This window comes from Mastigoproctus giganteus, chromosome 10, assembly GCF_048544385.1.
Source record: "Mastigoproctus giganteus isolate SK-2022 chromosome 10, ASM4854438v1, whole genome shotgun sequence".
NCBI lineage: Eukaryota > Metazoa > Arthropoda > Arachnida > Uropygi > Thelyphonidae > Mastigoproctus > Mastigoproctus giganteus.
The window spans coordinates 161,733,284-161,753,945 of record NC_143584.1 but is presented as its reverse complement, the minus strand read 5'-3'; the positions used below and the strand labels follow the sequence as shown (position 1 = coordinate 161,753,945).

At 38.8% G+C, this 20,662-nt stretch overlaps 1 protein-coding gene across 1 annotated transcript in view; it reads right to left on the bottom strand.

Annotated features, from left to right (window-relative positions):
• The window catches only part of LOC150079433 (uncharacterized), a 253,655-nt gene that overhangs the window by 69,426 nt on the left and 163,567 nt on the right, over positions 1–20,662 (bottom strand). Inside the window, exon 8 of the mRNA XM_090382498.1 lies at positions 7,744–7,872. Coding sequence (XP_090238624.1) covers positions 7,744–7,872 — 129 coding nt within the window. The remainder of the gene's footprint in view (positions 1–7,743; positions 7,873–20,662) is intronic.

The window sequence follows — 20,662 nt, the reverse complement described above, 5'->3', positions numbered from 1 at the left end:
TCGCAACTGTGCTTGCCGAATTGATTGAATCAAAAAAAGAAATGCTTGACAAACGTGTGAATAGATTTATTTATTGTATTTATTCAATTTTTTATCTCGTGCGCAGGAAAAATTACAAAAGCATGCAATTTAAAAAATTTAAAAATTATAAAATTACAAAAAAAAGAGAGGAGACAGGTATACGTCAGCAAGTTTTACCTCTCGAGCATCATTGCCAGAATCGATGTCTTCAGCTGATAAGTGCGCTGCTGTGAAGGTTGAGGGATATGAAGATTTAGAAGGGGTAGACCGCTCAACCTTATGAAAGAACATATTAATGGATGACTGAACGGTGGCTTTTTTCTTTTCATCGTAGATTTCTTTGTAGCAAGCAAGCATATCATTCATCCCTCTGTTAACTTTTAAGAATTGTTCGCTGTCAGGATCCATCTTCTCAAACCTCACCGTTGCCGATGCAATTTCACGAAATGCCATTTGCCAACTCTCTTGTGATGAAACATCTCGGCTCCTCATTTGCTTCATCTTGAGCTGCGTCAGCATTTTCTTTTTTCAGTGGTACCTCCGTAACCAGGTAGGCAGGAGCAGCAGTGTGTATCACATGCTTCTTGATTAGACCAGGGTTTGAGCCCGTGACCACCAAATACGGAGGATGCGGAAAGATCAGGGAATGACTACAGCATATCCTATCCCAGGAGCAATATGGACTTAGTTGCTAATGCTCCTAAAAACCAAATAACAACAACAACATCTTCTTTCACTATCGCTGCCTGCAAGTCAATAAGTTCTTCACTACATAATTCCTTCTCTTCTTCTTCCTCTATTAACTCCTTTACGTCTTTAGCAACAACCTCCAATTGAAGTAGTTCTGCAACCTTTACAATCTTATCTGTAACCTCTTCATATGATTCATCTTTTTCAAATCCTTCAAAGCCTTTTACATGCCATGGGTATATTTTCTTCCATGTGCCATTTAAACAACTTTTAGTAATTTCTGCCCAGGCCTTATTAATGTTTAAGATGCCATGGTAAATATTGTAAGATTTTCAAAAGTCTCTTACCATAAAATTTTTTCACCGTCTACTGCAGACAATGCCTGAGTAAATGTTGTGCATAAATAGTATGCTTTTAAATTCGAAATCACACCCTGATCCATAGGTCGGATGACTGAAGTCATGTTTGGCGGTAGAAATATGACCCTCATGTTCGAATTGAAATCATCTAGATGAGCAAGATGTCCAGGAGCATTATCTAATATAAGAAAAATCTTGAAAGGAACGTCGTTGTCTTTACAATATTTTTCAACCTTGGGAAAGAGAGATATTGTTATTCATGCTAACTGGTTCAATCGGAAATGCACGGATAGGGCGGCTTTATTGATGCCCCTAAATGCACGAGGATTTCCAGAATGGTACACAAGCAGTGGTGGTTTTAATCTGTAATTTCCCACTGCATTAGCCCCAAGCAAGAGTGTGGCCCTATCTTTTGAAGCCTTGAAACCTGGCATTGTCTTTTCGTCTTTGGCAATGTATGTTCGAGCCATCATTTTTTTCCAATACAGAGCAGTCTTCTCAAAGTTAAAAATTTCCTGCATTGAATAGCCACCTTCATCAATAATTTTTTCCAACACATCACAAAATTTCTCTGCAGCTGCAGAACACTGGCAACTTCACAGCATACTTTAATGTTTTGGAAACCAGCACGATGCTTGAACCTATTAAACCATCCATTGCTTACCACGAACTTGGTTTGGGGTTCGCTGTACTTATCCTTAACATCTTCATAAATAATTCTTGCTTTTGCTTGAATGGACATTGGACTCAGGGGTCACTTGCTTCTGAATCTGATTTTCCATCCATATTATTAATAGTTGTTCCATCTTCGATATAGCACCTGAATGTTTTGTGATCACTGTTGATCTTAAATGCGTTGATTCTTTGACATGTTCTTTTATATGCGCACTGTCCCTTAAAATAGTATTCACTGTTGAAGCAGAGATTCCTAATTCCGTGCAATGGATGACAAACTTTGTCCTGCTTCGTACTTCTTAATTAATCATTTTCATTTCTAAATCAATCTTGTTTCTTTTCTTAGCACTGCCAGCACTTTCCATTGGTCCCTTTCCCTTCATCATTGTAATATGTAAATAGGAATGAAGAGAAGTTTCTGAAAATTTGTTTTTTATATGATTGAAGATTTCAGTGAAGGGGAACTCATTTCGCCATAATAACATAAAAACCCAAAGAATTCCAGTTATTGGTATTATCGCAAATGCAATAAGATTGAGTTTACTACCTGTTTATAATATATTGTACTAACAGAAAAGCCCGATAAACCAGAAAGCGCAAATTGTGCACTTTCTGGTTTATTGATTGATTGATTGATCCGGTTTATAAATTGATTCTTATAACAGGAACATACGCCGATGAGCCAAAACATTATGACCAGCGAGTCATTATGCAAATTGAAGCAACTACAGGTGAACTATGGCGCGTGCATGGGTCGGGACATGGTATAAAAAACACCTGATACTGAGCTCCGTGAATCAGTGTTACTCTTGTTCTTCAGATGGGAAAGGCAGTGGACTTAAGCAAGTTTGATAAAGGCCAAATTGTAATGGCCAGACGACTCGGTCAGAGCATATCCGAAATGGCACGCTGGTGGGATACTTATGGTCAGCCGTGGTTAGTACCTACCAAAAGTGGCCTGGTGAAAACCCACGAACTGCCAGTGAGGTGGTCGATGACCACGGCTCATCAATGCTCGAGGTGAGAGAAGGCTCTCCCGGATGGTACGTGGCAACAAATGGGTGACTGTGGCGCAACTTTCTGGTAATTGGAATGCTGGTGACGGGAGTAATGTGTCACAACACACAGTACATCAAACCCTGCTGAAAATGGAGCTATGTGGCCGCAGGTTGCTCCGAATGTCCGTGCTAACCATGGTTCACCGGCGACCGTGCCTACAATGGGCACGCAATCATCGAAACTGGACCTTGAGTGATTGGAAGGTCATCTGGGCCAATGAATCACATTTCCTGTTGCACTACGTGGAAGGCCAGGTATGTGTGCATTGTTTACCTGGGGAAGTGATGATGCCTGAATGCACCGTGGAATGAAAACAAGCCAGTGGCGGTGGTGTCATGCTTTGGGCAATGTCCTGCTGGGATACCCTGGGTACAGTCATCCATATGCTGGGCACTATGATGTCTACTACCTACCTAAACATCATTGCTGACCAGGTACACCCTTTCATGCCAACAGTGTTTCCCTCTGGTGGTGCCATCTTTCAGCAGGATAATGCACCATGAAGACTTCCAGGTAATGCCCTGGCCTCTAAATTTCCCAGACATCAATCCCATCGAGCATCTGTGGTTTGTGTTGGAACAGCAACTCTGATCTGTGGCGTCTCAACCACGGACCTTACAGGAGTTAAAGGATCTGCTGGTTACATGTTGGTACCGGATACCACAAGACACATTTAGAAATCTTGTAGCGTCCATGCCTCGCTCCATACGAACTGTTTTGGCTGCATGTGGAGGACCAACATCATATTAGGTAGGTTGTCATAATGTTTTGGCTCATCAGTGTATGATAACAATGAAAGTGTAGTCCAATTTCCATTATAAATATGAACTTTTAGAGAGATAAATAGCTTAATAATATAGTAAAATTTTTAACTTCCAAGGACTTGGAACGAATTACAAAAAAAAAAAAAAAAAAAAACTCAATATGTTATTGGGTTCACATTATGATATTTTCACAATACCTCCATTTATCCCTACAGATGCAAAATACGTTTCCATATTTTTTTTCAGTTTGCACCGGCCAGCAAATACTTATGTAAAGCGAATTTGCGTAATTTGAGTATTACATAAGTCGGGGACTTCCTGTACAGAAAAAGACATATCTCTTATGCATGTTTTTATACTGTTGCACAACCCCTATGGCACTTTTATCATTTGATTGGTCTTTGTGAAGAAACTGGTATTGGTTACAATCTAGAAGAGAAACATAATTTTCTATACAGTGAAAGCCATGTTGCTTCACAATAGGAATATACGTAATACACCCATCATGTCCTGTTGAATATTCTGTTCATATTAAACAAGACAATGGAAATATGAATTTAATAATTTGTCTAATCCTTCCTTAAATTTATTTAAACTACCCACTTGCACAGCACCAGATGGAAGTTTGTTCCAAAAATTAATTACTGTCTGAGAGTAAATTCTACATATCTATCCTGTAGCCATCTATTTCAATTTAAATTTATGTCCCCTTATGTCTATCATCCAAGCAAAGGGATGCTGACATTGTTTAGCTTACTTGATCGATTTAAAGCCTTAAGCACATCAAATCTGGTGTCCTCACAAATGCCTAGTTTCCAGACACTACAATATGCAGAAATGAAGAATTTCTTGGTAGGAGTATCCAAACCCTTTGGTTATACTAATTTCGATGACTAATTTTGTTGCTCTTTCTGCACCTATTCCAAAAGATCTATATCCTTCCTAAATTGAAGCTTCCAGACCTGTATGCAGTAGGCAAGGTGCTGCCTTAAAATTTCTTATACAATAGGATAATCATCCCCTTACCCCTGCTGGCAAAATTCCTGTATATCACAGTTCTTATATCCTAAGAACTTCATGTGGGGATTGTTTAATTACTTCTAGGCAGTGATGAGCTGCCAAAATCTTAACAACCAGTTCCTTTTAAAAAGTTCTCATTAAGGAATATAACACAGTATGTATTTTTTGCCTTTCTCCATAAGAACTGGCAATGCATTGAACCATTCGGAATCATACTTAACAGCAGACAAGAATTGAACACAATATAAAATAAAAAATAACATTTTTACATGTTTATTACAACAGAAAACAGTATTGCTTAATTAAACAAATTTAAAATTTGTACATTTGAAATAAAGAAGATATAAATAAGAGAGTATGAATAAGCAAACCATAATGTTTAAGAAAAAAAATGCCTATCATTCTCGTATTATGAATGCAATTATTCTTATATTATCTTGGCAAATGATGCAAAGAGAAATAGCAAAGACTTCTTTACTTGTGTAAACTCTAGAAGGAAGAGAATGAATCAAATTGGTCTACTTGATATCCATGGTTCGAATGTTGATGATGATTCTGCTCAGGTAGCTAACAAACTGAATAAGTATTTGCATCTACATTCACACATGAGGAGTTATTTAGGAAGGGAAATGCCAGAAGTTTATCAAATTCTAACAGGGAGCTAAATGATTTTGTAATAACCGAAAGCAAAGTTCAGGAGAAATTGTTGAAGTTAAACATAAGAAAGGCAACTGGGGGGGGTGGATGATATCTTTCCAGCTATCATCTTTCCAGCTTTAAAGAAGGCAGAAAAGGAAGTAAGCAAACCCTCAGCCATAATTATGAGAGCATCCCTGGATTCAGGGGAGGTCCCGATGGGCTAGAGATGTGCAAATGTATTCCCAATTCACAAAGGAGGATCAATGGGTGACATGAGTAACTACAGACCTGTTAGTTTAATTTCTGTTCCAGAGAAAATAATGGAGTGGCTGGTTAAAGAAGCATTGCAGTATCATCTAGACAAGACTGCAGTTATAGTTCAGACACAGAATGGGTTAGTTAAGGGGAAGTTTTGCCTGACCAATTTAATTGGATACTACGACATGGTCCCAAAGGAACTGGATGCAAAAAATAATTTTTATATCATATACTTGGATTTCAGGAAAGCTTTTGATACTGCTGCACATGGAAGACTACTATACAAATTGGAGCAGTATGGCATTAAGGGTAAGTTGCTACAATGGTTAAAAGGGTGGTTGAATGGGAGAAGACAAAGTGGTAATCAATGGACACTGCTCTTCGTGGACTAATGTTATTATTGGAGTTCCCCAGGGGTCGGTGTTGGGCCCACTGTTGTTTCCTATATTTATCAATGATACTGATGAAGGCATATCAGGCTTAATGTCCAAGTTTGCGGTAGACAATACAAAGGTTGGCAGGGTTGTTAATGACAGTATGCTACTGCAACGCAATCTAGAAAAGTTGGGCTGAGAGGTGGCGACTGAAGTTTAACATTAAGAAATGCAAAGTACTGCATATGGGTAGCAGCTACCCCAGAGTAACGTACCAACTGTATGGTACTACATTCAGGGTAGTGGAGAATGAAGAAGACCTGGGGATAATTGTGCAGTCAGATATGAAGTTTTCTGAGAAGTGCAGACAGACAGACTGCCAGAGCAGGTCATGGAGCCTTGTCAATGATATACACGAATTTTGCTAGCAGGGATAAGAAAGTCATTATCCCTTTGCATAAGGTGATGGTTAAGCCACAATTTGAGTACTGCATACAGGTCTCAAGCCTCATTTTAGGAAGGATGTAGAGCTGCTGGAATGAATACAGAGAAGGGCAACAAGATTGGTGAGGGGAACAAAGGGTTGCTCTTACCAAGAAAGCCTTAAGTTCTGCAAATTGCAACATCTGGAGACTAAGCACCTGCAGGGTGATCTAATTGAGAGGTATAAGGCTTTATGGTTTGAGCAAGCTCAATGCTGATGGGATTCTTGCTCTTTCTCAAGTTACGGACCTGAGGGCGGCATGAATTCAAATTGAGAATAGATATGTGGAAATTTGCCTTTAGTGCAGGTGGTTGACTGATGACACAAACTTCCATCTGTTGTTGTGGGAGTTGATAGCTTAAATAAATTCAAAGAAAAACTGGACAAACTTTTGGAGTGAATGGATGAGTGAAACAGGAAGAGATTTTTTTTTTTTTTTGCTGATGCTGTATAAGCTTGCTTTCTTGCATCACATGCCTCTACTTTAAGGTTTATTTGGAGAGGAGGGAAAAAATCTCAAGAAAATAATTCTCTATTCCTTTGCTGTTCTTAAAGTCCTCCTATCACAATTGTCAAAATATTTGCATATGTGATTAAGTATATTATTATTGCTAAATACATTAATCCAGCTGTAAATGTGTTGAAGATTTTGTTATCTCTTATCATCAATTATTACTGCTATTAACCTGTTGTCAACAGTTTGTTCTAACAATATGTAACTTGTCAATATGTATACAGTATGAATATATCAAGTCTTATTAGACTTTAAAATTATATCAGTTTTTCTAGACCCATAATATTCACTATTACGCCCACAGTCTTAAAGGCCCCTAGCTGCTGTTGAATAAATAAAAATAAATAAACAATAAAAAATGATCAGAGCAGCACATTCTGTTTATACTCTTATATGACAACATAAGTCAGAAGAACTAGTTATTTGACAATATTATCATTAACTGTATTTAGCAGTTACATGAGTTCAGACCACAGTCAACTCAAACATACGTACTACTGCACTCCTGCATTTACCACTCAGCCACACGAGGTATAGTTTGGGAAAAGCTGCTATGTGTTTTGTTTACTGATAACATTTTTTCAGAACATATTCAGCAATTTAAGTACAGTATGAATATATCAACAGACAAAAATTGAACAGGTTTAGGTGATATCTCTATATAATTTATGTTTTTGTTTCTGTATGCAATAGACTGCTTCATAACACCTTAATAGTAAAGCAGTCTAAGTATACTGAGTATTACAATGGGCTACCCATTTTCAACAACATTAAAAATCAATGAATGAATTTTTTATGCTTGAGGGAAATACTTGAAGATTTTGCTTTTAAATAAATTTTAAAATTTTACATAAATTTAGAATACATCTGATTTTTATATACTTACCGGAGTCTGATATTGGTATTGTTGTTGAGCAAGATAAACAGGCTGTGGATATAGCACAGGATAGGCCGGTGGCGGTGGTGGTGGAGGTGGGGGTGGAGGAGCAGGTGGAGGTGTTGCAGTTGCTGCTGCCTATATATATATACAAATGGATTAAAAATTGCTCTTGTAAGTATAAAAATAAATAAAACAAATATTACATGTTAAAGTTAATGAATAACAATGATGGTGAGAGTACAATGAATGAATCTCTCTCTCTCTCTCTCTCTCTCTCTCTCTCTCTCTCTCTCATGTGTGTGCATGTAAACACACACACACACACACACACACTACTGCTATATTCTCTTACTTGTCTTGATTGGTACAATAATGTGTACAAAGTAGAGGTATCATAGCATTATTTCTCTACATAATCAGCACTAGGTTAGGCACTTGTCCCATCAGCAGCTAAGTGTATGGATATCTGATACAAATAAATTTTTGATATCCAATTAAGTGCCCACAGCCATGCTGTCATCCTATACATCAACTTCAAAAAAGTTGAAAATTTCTTTTCCCAACAGATGCCACTTCAAAGGAGGGGGGGGTAGCCTGGAGGGGGAGGTCTGGACTGTGCAGCAGATGTACCAAAACATCCATCTATACTATTTGAATTACAGTAGACTCTCGATTTTCTGGGATAGATGGTAAAAAAAAAATCCCGGATAATTGATTTCCCAGTTATTCAAAAATACAGAAGTCCCTGACGTACATAAGAGATATGTTATATATGTTCCAGGACTTCTTACTTCGTCGAGTTTTACGTAACTCAGGAATGACTAGTAACATATTGCTGCTATATTATTATTGACAAATCTGAATTCAGTGCAATACTTGTTAACGTTCTTTTTCATACATCCTTATTAGTTTAATTTTCTGATCCAAATCGATCGCTTTCCTTTTCTTAGTAGATTTACTAGTACTGTTGTCACTGTCACTTATTCTCTTAGTCGGCACCATGATAATGGTCAAAATGAAATTTTCTGGAAAGAACTTCATAGGGTTAAGGCGAAAACTTACTATTATCACCCTGCGCGAGCTCGCATTTTAACTAAAGCACATTTCTGGAGGTCACTCAAAAACAATAAAAATAATTTGCACTTTCCATTTTATTGGGCTTTTCTGTTAGCGCAATCTATTATAAACGGGTAGTAAACTCGATACTGTATTTGCAATGATACCGATAGCTGGAATTCTGTTAGTTTTTACGTTATTATGATGAAGTATGTGTCCCCTTCACTAAAATCTTCAGTCATAATAAAAAAAAAAAAACATAAATAATTGTAAGAATCTTCTCTTCTTTCCTATTTTTTTTGCTTGTTACTCCGATCTCACTTATGCAATTTGTGCGTGCCGTGATCATCGTTATTGATTGCTTATTATTATTATTTTTGTTGTTTTACATTTTACAATCCTAAAAAATAAAAAAAATTGAGTGACAACAAATTTACGTAAATCCATAGTTGCGTAAGGCGGAGATTTACTGTATCGAAAAATGTTCAGCAACCTACATAAAAAATATGCCAATAGATAAAAAACCTACCACGTACTATTCACATGTCCAATAAGTCTGATGCTTCCCTTTATTTTTTTCGATGTTGATTTTAAAGCAAATAGCTCCCTTTATTTTTTTCAATGTCGATTTTAAATCGAATAGCTTCCCTTTATTTTTTACAATTTTGCGTATGGTTTGATCACCAACATTATAATGGTTCATTAGAGATTTAACGGAAGCACCGTTTTCAAACTTTTGAATAATTTCAAGTCTTTGTTTAACTGAAAGTGCAACTCTTTTGCGTTTACTCTAAATATTTAGGGTAAACATTTAGGGTTCAGGTTTGGGCCTAAATGGTTGTCAAATGAACTAATGAGACTTGTGGCATGAACTAATGAGACGATGGAATGTGTGAGCTCCTGGAGCAGGTGGAAATTAAATCTAAAAATTTGACTTATATTGGACAGTCTGAAGATCCACCTTTCACATTTGAAGAGGTAGATAATGCAATAAATTCAATGCGCTCTGGGAAATGTCCAGGTTTTGATGGTCTTGAAGTGGTATCCTCAAAAGAGCCTGGAAAGTTGTTTCTCCTTTTATTATCAAGCGTCTCGCACCTGGTGAGTATGGGCTTGGCAAACCCAGGGTCCTGAGCTGGATATCATCATTCTTCTCTTTCTTGGCGATTCCTTTCTACTTCTCTCTCTCTCTCTCTAAGGGTAACTCGAGAATTTTTTTTTTTGGCTGGTGTAGCATAAGCTTCAGGCTTCCTTGTACCATATGGCTAATAATAATAATAATAATAAATTCTTGTCTACAACATGGACTTTTTCCTAAAACCTGGAAAATTGCAAATCTTAAGATACTCCTTAAACATCCTAAGAAACCTGAGGACGATCCGGCTTCATACAGGCCGACTGCTTTGCTACCAGTTATGGGCAAGACACTGGAAAAGTGATCGCTAATCAGCCATTAGTTATTCACACCAATAAAGCATTATCATCTCTGGATCAATTTAGTTTTACTCGTGGCAAGTGGACTGAGGATGCAATTGCCAGACTCCTTACTTTGCAAAAGGAAACTGATACAAAATACCTTCTTGGTCTCTTTGTGGACTTCAAAGGGGGCCTTTGACACCCTTTGGTGGCAGAGTGCTCTGGAGAGGTTCCAGGAGGCTGGGGTTTCTAGACCAATCTTCAAATTACTTACTAGCTATTTTTACCAGCGCTCTATCATAGTTAAGAGTGGTACTAAACAGGTCTCTAGACATGTTACAAGGGGTTGCCCACAGGGATCAATTCTTGGCCCCTTGTGTTGGAATGTTGTGTTTGATTCATGGCTCACCAAGAAATTTGAAGGAACAAAGATGATTGCATATGCAGACAATCTTACCATTCTTGTCTGCAGAAATTCAAGGAAGAACCTGGAAGACATAGCTAACTCCGTCTTACAAAAACTTTCAACTTGGTCTGCAATTCACAAACTGCAAGTTTCAACAACTAAAACATCGCAGATGCTTTTAAAAGGAAAATTAGATAGAGAAAGTCCACCACTTGTAAAGTATAGAGGACAGACAAATAAACATACCGCCATAACAAAATATTTAGATATTCAACTTGATGATGCCTTAAGTTTTCTACCCCATACAGGATATGTGAAAAAAAAAGTACAAGTCTTTCTTATCCCAATTGAGACAGATAACTAGGCAGGAATGGGGCCTGAGAAGTCATTCATTCAGGTTATACTATAATTGTGTTTTTTTACCTATCATTGCTTATGCGGCTGTAGCGTGAGGACACAGGGCCAACAAGTCCGCAATTATGAAACAGCTTCTGCAGGCCCAGTGTGCTGCCCTCCTGATGATGTCACGGGCGTGTAGAACCACTTTTACTGTGGCTTTGCAGGTGTTATTGGGAAAATTACCCCTACACTATGAAATACAATACAGATATATGATGTATCACCTGAAGAAATCAATACCTGTCACTTTGGATGATGTGCAACTTGACCTAGATGCTTCTTTAACATCTAAGAAAAGAAGGATTCGTTCTATTTATGTATATAAATGGCAAAGAGACTGGTCAGCTTCGGAACTTGGTGCTGTGTCCAGAGAGTTTTTACCATCGGTGAAGGAGTTCAGAAAGAGAGAATCTTTGTAGTTTGCACCTGGCTTGCATGGTACATTTTTACTCACCGGCCACGGGAGTATTAATAGCAAATTATTCAAATTAGGACTGTCTCCTACCCCGCTTTGTCTCTGTGGACAGAAAGAGAATGTTGACCACATTATTTTCGATTGTCAATATTATCAAGACTACAGGCGTGAACTCCAGTTTGTTTCAGATACTTTCACAATGGGAAATAAACCTGCGCTTCTCCAATCTCAAGCAGCATTTATAGCACTGAACACCTTTGCCTCACGTGCTTTTAGAAGAAGAGAGGAGCTTAGACTTGCTAATTTGGGATTATTTTATCAGAAGTTGATGATGATTGGATACTCATTGTAATCAAATATACCCTGCTGGACATTGAACATGTTTCTGTATCTATTGTGTGTAAATTCTTGGTGTTCTTCTGAAGATGTGGAATCTATTTATAGCGTGATTGGGGTAAAAAAAAAAAAAAAAAAATTTAAAAAATTATAAGTGCTTGGAGCAATGTCTACAAGAGATTAGACAATTATATTTCAAGAAATCTTGTTGATCCTAGCTTCTAGGATGGGATCATCCATGGGATTATTTCCCATAGCATGAGAAGTCAGTCCACTTCTCCACCTCTATCTCCTTTAGTCTTGCTTCATTTCTTCTACCTTCTAACTATTGGAGGGCTCCTCTGTTTGATCCTCCTCTCTTCTATTCTTTCCTACCTCTCCAGCTCCCAAACTTCTCCTTCTATAGCCTTTTCATTTCATCCTAATTTGGGCTTTCTCGGGTATTTTGCCCTGGGTTAGTCCAGCAAGTGATAGTAGATCCTGCCTGCCTCCATGTGGGATGGGGGGTGGGACGTGGTGATCAGGTGTTGCTACTTCCCATCTGCTAAGAGCTAGGTACTGGCTGAAAACATAACAACACACCATATCACTACACTTACACATCCAACACACTACATAAAAATGGCCGGTTTGGGCGTAAGCTTCTACACAAGATGTACAACGGCGGCTGATGGGGGAACCCTGGGATCCGCCTCAACAACACATGAATATCCCCCCGTTTTATTATTACACGTTAAGAGACTACAATTATGTGATACAGATTCGTTTCAATTATATCTTTAATTCATCACTATAGTTTATCAAATAATAGATTTTCTGTTTTAAATAAAATGCTTATTGTTATGTGAAGTACGTGGCTTACCTTGCAAAGGCTTTCTCACTAACAATTGGTTTCGGTTTCACAAGTATAAGTAGTGCCACTGGGACTGTGTGGGTATAGAGACTGATTTTTTTTAAAAAAATGATTTTTATGAGTAGTAATGGAGTTTAAAAATTGTGTGTGCAATTCTTTGAGTCACAGTGTGATAAAGGTTCTATATAACTAGAATAGTTTTATTAAACTATAAAAAGTTTGAAATATGCTAAAATAAGAAACATTAAGGGAGAAATATTGAAAAGAAAGTCAAAGCTACTGCTAAAAATAATGTTAAATTTATTATGTTATGAAAACAAAGTTTTCATAACATAATAAATGTTAATATGTTTCATTACTTAAGTTTCATAAGTTTCATAAGTTAATAAGTTTCATTACTTTGTTATGAAAACAAAGCTTAGCAGATGGCTATTCATATAAAGATGCTAAGCTGTTTAGAAGATTTAAACACCAGAAATGAGCACAAAAATCAAATTATTAAGACTGCAGATTAATTAAGCCCATTCCAAACCTTGTTTGGGGAGAGGCAATATTTTTAATTAAGCTGAGTGAGAAAGAGAGAGACTAGATAGTCGATGCTGAAGTTATAGAGAACCAGTAGGTTGAAAGTGTTCTGCCCATTGTTGTTTTCTGATAGATTGATAGATTAGTAGCACAAGGGCTGCTAAGGCCATATTGTGCCTGATTCTATTCCGTAGTGCAATTACCAGTTAAATTCTGTAAAATAATCCTGTCTGCTATAAGAAATCAAAGAACTCAGCCAGATTTGGTAATGTCAAAGGGTCTTGCAGATGTGAAAGCGATTTGAAAATTGTGTTTCGATAATATTATAATGATTTTAATTTATGAGAATATGACTCATCGTAAGTGTAGTCGGACAAAATGTACAAATAGGTGGATCTTCCCCCTTGAGTAGATAAATATTGGTTAGATACATAGGCCAAACATGCGTCCTAACCAGGATCACATCCTCTTGCCTATTTGATCGAATGCTTGATGCCCACATCTTAGGTTCCTGTTTAAATTGAAGCAGTTTATTGCCACACTGAGCCTGCCAGATTTGCAACCATTGCTATTCACACACATTTTTTATGACTGATTTGTAGTCTGTATATGGCACTTGGTAGTTAGGAGATCTTGCAGTGATTGAATGTTTAGCAGCTTGATGTGCATATTCATTTCCTTTGATGCCTACATGACCTGGTATCCAACAGAAAGTGACTGATTGGTTTACAGGTGGTAATGCAATAATCTGTGATCTGATTTGCTTCAAGACGGGGTGGATTGGCTTGGATGAATTTTTCAATGATGTTATTGCACTCAGAGAATCAGAGTAGATCAAAATTTGCTTTATGGACAGATTAATCATGTGATCCAGAGCTATCTTAATCGCCCACAGTTCGGCAGAATAGCATTTTAGCATTAGTAGAGGCATTTGATGCAAGAAAGCAAGCTTATGCAGCATCAGCCAAAAAAAAAAAAAAAAAAAACCCCTTCCACTTCACCCCTCTGTTCGTTCAAAATACCTGTCCAGCTGAGCCTTAAACTTATTTAGGCTATCAACCTCCACCAAAAGGGATGGCAGTCTGTTCCACCAACCAACCACCCGCTGGCTAAAGGCAAATTTCCGCACGTCTATCCTACATCTGTCTTTCCTCAATTTGAATTTATGCCCTCTCAGGTGATTTTTCTGAGCTAGAGGAAGAATCCCATCAGCATTGAGCATGCTTAAACCATTCAAGGCTTTATACACCTCTATCAGATCACCTCGCTGGTGCCTAGTCTCCAGACACTGTAATTTGCAAAACTTAAGCCTTTCTTCGTAAGAGCACCCCTTTGTTCCATTCACTAATCTTGTTGCCCTTCTCTGTACTCGTTCCAGCAGCTCTACATCCTTCTTGAAATGAGGCCTCCAGACCTGTATACAGTACTCTAGGTGTGGCCTGACCATTGCCTTATACAATGGAATAATCACCTCCTTATCCCTGCTGGAAAAATTCCTGTATATCGTTGACAATACTCCATGAGCTACTCTTGCAGCCCGTCTGCACTGCTCAGAGATCTTCATATCTGCCTGCACAATCACCCCCAAGTCCCTTTCATTCTCTACCACTGTCAGTGTAGTACCACAGAGTTGATACGTTGCTCTGGGGTTGCTTTTTCCCATGTGTAGTACTTTACATTTGTCAATGTTAAACTTCATTTGCCACCTCTCAGCCCATCTGCTCAACCTTTCCAGATCCTGTTGCAGCAGCATAGTGTCAGTAGTGTCCTTGACAACCCTGCCAGCCTTTGTATCATCTGCAAACTTGGACATTAAGCTTGATATACCATCATCAATATCATTTATAAATACAGAAAACAATAATGGACCCAACACTGAGCCCTGAGGGACTCCACTAATAACATTAGTCCACGATGAGCAGTGTCCATTGATTACCACTCTCTGTCTTCTCCCCCTCAACCACCCCTTTATCCATAGCAGCAATTTGCCTCCAATGTCACACTGCTCCAATTTGTGTAGCAGTCTTCCATGTGCAACAGTATCAAAAGCCTTTCTAAGATCCAAGTATATAATATCAAAGTTATTCCCTGCATCCAGTTCTTTTGTGACTGCATCATAGTATCCAATCAAGTTGGTCAGGCATGACTTCCCCTTAACAAATCCATGTTAACTGAAGTCTTGTCTAAATGATCCTGCAGTGCTTCTTTAACCAGTGCCTCCATTAATTTTCCTGGAACAGAAGTTAAGCTCACAGGTCTATAATTACTTGTGTCAGCCTTTGATCCTCCTTTGTGAATTGGGGTCACATTTGCACATTTCCAGTCTATGGGTACCTCCCCTGAGTCCAAGGAAGCTCTCATAATTATGGCTAAGGGTTTGCTTACTTCCTTTGCTGCCTCCTTTAATATAACTGGATAGATCCCATCCACCCCGGGTGCCTTTCTTGTGTTTATCTTCAACAGTTTCTCCTCCACTTTACTCCCAGTTATTTCAAGATTCTGTAGCTTACTGCTAGAGTTGAATACACCTCTGGCATTCCCCTTGCTGAATAACTCCTCATGTGTGAATGTTGATGCAAAATATTCATTTAGTTTGTTAGCTACCTGAGCAGGATCATCAACAGTTGACCCATCAATATCAAGTGGACCAATCTGATTCATCCCCTTCCTTCTAGAGTTTACATAAGTAAAGAACTCTTTGCTGTTTTTCTTTGCATCCCTTGCCAAGGATTTCTCGTAATCTGCCTTCGCCTGCCTAACCTCCTTTGTAACTTGGTTGCATATCAACTTGTATCTATCATAGGCTTCTGTGTCATGTGTTAATTTGTAAGTATCCCATGCATTTTTCTTCTCTGCCATATGCCTCATTAGTTCATCTGACATCCATTTTGGCCTAAACCTTGAACAATATTTCTTAGTTGGTATGTAAAGCCTAGTAGCTTCCAAGATAAGTTCTTTGAATGCTTCCCATTTTGAATTTGCTGTTGGTAACATCATCAGTTGGTCCCACTGTATAGAATTTAAATACTGTCTCAGTCCATCGTAGTCGCCTTTACGGAAGCAATAACCCTTCCCTTTACCCCTAATGGTAGTTACCTCTTTCAGTAAATCCCACTTCAGCACAATGTGATCACTGCCACCTAGTGGTTCATTTATCTGCAGATTCTTAATGCATGAAGAATCACTACTGATAATCAAATCAAGAGTATTACTCCCTCTAGTTGCCTCCCGAACATGCTGATGTAGAAAACAATCATCCAATAAATCCACAAAAGCCCTGCTAGTGTGTGAGTAACCAGCCCCCAAATTCCAGTCAATATCTGGGAAATTAAAATCTCCCATTATAAGACTCTCTGATTTACTGGCCCACTCTATTTCCCTGTACAGTTCCTTATTATACTCATCAGAGTCATTAGGCCTATAGCACACTGCTACTCTCAATTTTGATCTCCCAATGCTTATGTCACACCAAACTGACTCAACACTGCACTGTCCAGCGATGTCGACTGGCTTCACTTCCTTGGTTTTTATGTGTTTCTTAACTAATAGCATAACCCCTCCCCCCTTCCTATCCTGTCTATCCTTTCTGTAGACGTTGTACTCCCCAAATTGCATTTCTGCATCCCTTATATCTGTGTGACACCACATCTCTGATATCCCAACAATATCTGCCTTTGATGTTTTGAGCAATACCTCAAATTCATCAAATTTATTTACTAAACTCCTAGCATTGGTGTACATGCAAGTATACCTGCACCTGTTTCTATTCTTAGCTACCCTAACACAACCCATGTGTTTACTTGTACCGCAATGGCTCCCAGCAGTCTCTGAAATACCATGCATCTTGTTTTTCAGGCTTCTGCTCATTCTAATAGAAGCAGTGCAAGAATCTCTTTCACCTCTGCCAGTGGCTACTGTCAATCTATTGGTCTTTGTCTCCCCCCAAGCTAGCAGTTTTCCGACCCACCTAACACTGCCTCGATAGCATCAGCAAATATTCTTGCACCCTTTCTATTTAAGTGTATCCCATCCCTGTAGAAGCAATCTCTCCTGTTAACAAGTACATTCCAGGCTGAAAAAAATTCTACCCCTTGAGCCTTGCACAATCTTTCCAGGGCCGAATTGATCGACAAGGCTCTCATCATATACTCCCTCCTATCGTGTCTGGGCAGAATTGCAGACACTTTCAAATTCAACCCTAATTCTCGGCTTTTGTTCAACAGTGGCCTGTACTTGTTAAGTAATTCTGCTGGTCTCCTACTCTTAATATCGTTAGTGCCAACGTGCACAACTATATCACCTTTTGTGCCCTTAAAAGATGATATTCGCTCTACAACGTCATCAACCTTTGCCCCTGGCAGACATACCCTGGTCCTGTTCCACCTATCTTTTTTACAAAGCATGTTCCCCGTTTCCCTGACAATAGAGTCACCAACAACTACTAGTTCCTTCGGGACCAGCGCATTCTGCCTTGGGGGTTGTCTCTGTGTCACGCAATGCCCAAGTGCAAGCTCTGGCGTTGATGTGGGCAGCTGAGAGCTTGATGGGCCCCTCAATTTAGTTTCTTCGAGGGCATCCACCCTGTCCTTCAAGCTCTCATATAGGCCCACAAGAACGCCGAGTTGTTGCCTGATATCGATACACTCCTTGCATCGCGCACACACAAAGACATCCCCCTTGGCAGTATCATGTCCCGTACCCGATTGCTCTGCAAACATCAAGCAAACAGTGCATTTTATAAGGCTGTGAGTCAGAGGTCTGTGACTCAGACCAGAGCAGCAAAGCAAAAGGCTCAAGCTAATGGAAGCGCTGTGGCTCAGAGCAGAATTCTATTAATTTATTAATTAATTATGTTATGTTATTAATTATGTTAAATATAATTAATTATATTACGTTTGTAATCTAAGTCGTTATATGTATTTATTTAAACGTACAATTTAACTGCTAACGAAGTTCAACTAACGCTATCTAGTACGGCATACAACTATCGTATCACAATGGCGGGAAAATTACGAACGGTACCGGAGTTGAAACACGTGGAAACCTTTACCGATACTTTTATGCAATTACAAGGCCGAGTAAAGAATAATTACGCCAAGTTAATCAGAAATAGATGCTGCATTCCTTTGGAAGGGACACAGAAGTAGAAAAGATAGAAGAAACTGCCACTGCACCCACTGTCGTGCTTGTTTTTGAGCTTTCGGTATACAGGGTATCTCAAAAATAGACAGCATAACTTCAGGAATGAGTTCCTCATCTGTAGACAATAAAAATATTTTATATCAACATAGTTCCGGAAATTCTTGGTTCCCGAGTTATTAACTGGAATGTCTTATCTCCCGCAGGTGATTTCCTTCATCGCAAGATACTGACAGAATCTGGTGGTTTTCCATTCCGACCATGTACTCAAATAAGGAGCAAGTGGATATGCACTTTATGTATGGTTTGGTGGACGGCAATGCTCTGGAGGCTCTCGTTTGTACTACGAAAGGTTCCCAGAATGAAGATGTCCAGACAGAAAAATGTTTGAAGGTATCTATCGTCGCCTTTGTGAACATGAGACCTTTATACCTCGCAATGTAAAGAGGTGGACCAACTGCCTGTATGTGAGGCCTGTATTCAGGCAGAAAGTGGACATTTTGAACAATTACTATAAGGTGATGTGAACAGTTAAGTGTCATAGACGGACCTTCAAAACTCAGAAACCAAGCATTTCCGGAACTATGTTGATATAAAATATTTTTATTGTCTACATAGGAGGAACTCATTCCTGAAGTTATGATGTGTGTTTTTGGGACACCTGTATATTTGAAAACATCGAGAATTTTCTGCTACATGTGCAGCATGGAGTTTCCTAATGGTAAGGTCTGCTGATTACTTTTTCCCCCATTGTTGGAATGAGAAATCACAGACCGGTGTATAATCAGACCACAGAGGGTCATGTGTGCTCATTTCTTGAAAGACATTACCCATGTCTAGATTCCAACATTGTGTTAACTGTAGCAACCTTATCCCAATAGGCTTGTTTTAGTTAGGTTTGTTTTGATAAAATGTAGTCCACTGGGGCTCAAATAAGTATGGCGAGATAGGATGAAAGGGAAGACTCCGTATTTTTGCTACATAGTTGAGAGGCGCCTCCGTAGCCAGGTGGGAAGGAGCAGCGGTGCATAGCACAGGCTTCTTGATTAGACCGGGGTTCGAGCCCGTCGCCACCAAATACGGAGGATGTGGAAAGGTCAGGGAATGACCACTGCATATCCCGGAGCAATATGGCCTTAGTTGCTAATGCTCCTAAAAAAAAAAAAAAAAAAAAAAAAAAAAAACATAGTTGAGGAGCAACATTTTCCTCCGAAGATGGAGTTTTTTTGTTTGTTATTTGGTTTTTAGGAGCATTAGCAACTAAGGCCATATTGCTCTGGGATATGCGGCAGTCATTCCCTGATCTTTCCGCATCCTCCTTATTTGATGGTCACAGGCTTGAACCCCGGTCTAATCAAGAAGTGTGTGCTATGCACTGCTGCTCCTGCCCACCTGGCTATGGAGGCACCCTGAAGATGGAGTGAAGCTTCGTGTGCATCTATATGTAGACTCTGTACAGGGGATGTTCTGAATGCTCCTAAAGCAGTTCTTAGGGCACTGTGATGGATAGTGTCTAGCTGAGTTAGTGCACTTTTCCTGGCAGAGTCATAGATTGGAGCTCCATAATCCAAACGAGATCGGATTAATACCCGATATAGCCGAAGCAGAGTGTATTGGTCAGCACCCCATGTCAATGAAGATAGTACTCTGAGGATATTTAATTTTTTCAAGCAAATGATTCTCAGGTATGTGATGTGTTGTAAGAAGTTTAATTTATTTTCCAGGATTAGGCCAAGAAATCTGATACTATTGGAAAGAAGTATGGTGAAATTTTTAAGTTGTAGTTCAGGCTCAGGGTGGATCTTACGTTTTTTACAGATATGAATACAGTTAGATTTTTGTGTTGATAAGCGGTAGCCATTGCGAGACATCCACAGCTCAATTTTGTTAATTGAGATCTGAAGCTCTCTCAATAGAATTCATAGTTTTTCCTTGGCACGAAATCATGAAGTCATCTGCATAGTGATATAATTCTACTGTGCTTGGAATATCAAGGATGATATTGTTCATTCTTATTAAAAATAGCATAGGACTCAAGATAGATCCCTGAGGGACCCCTTCCTCCTATATACGAATTCTAGAAAGAGCATTTTGATGACTAACCTGAAAGGTTCTGCTCTGGAGAAAGCTCTGAATAAACAAAGGAAGCCTGCCTCGCAGACCAAAGGTGTGAAGATCCCGTAGAATACTGAAATGCCATGTTGTATCAAAGGCCTTTTCTAAATCGAAACTTACCATAACGAGGTGGTCATTTCTGACAAAAGTGTTTCTGATGTTTGATTCTGCTTTGGTCGTCATATCTAATGCTGATCTATTTTTCCGAAAGTCATACTGATTTTTATGTAAGATATTATGTGACTCAAGAAACCATTGAGAACCA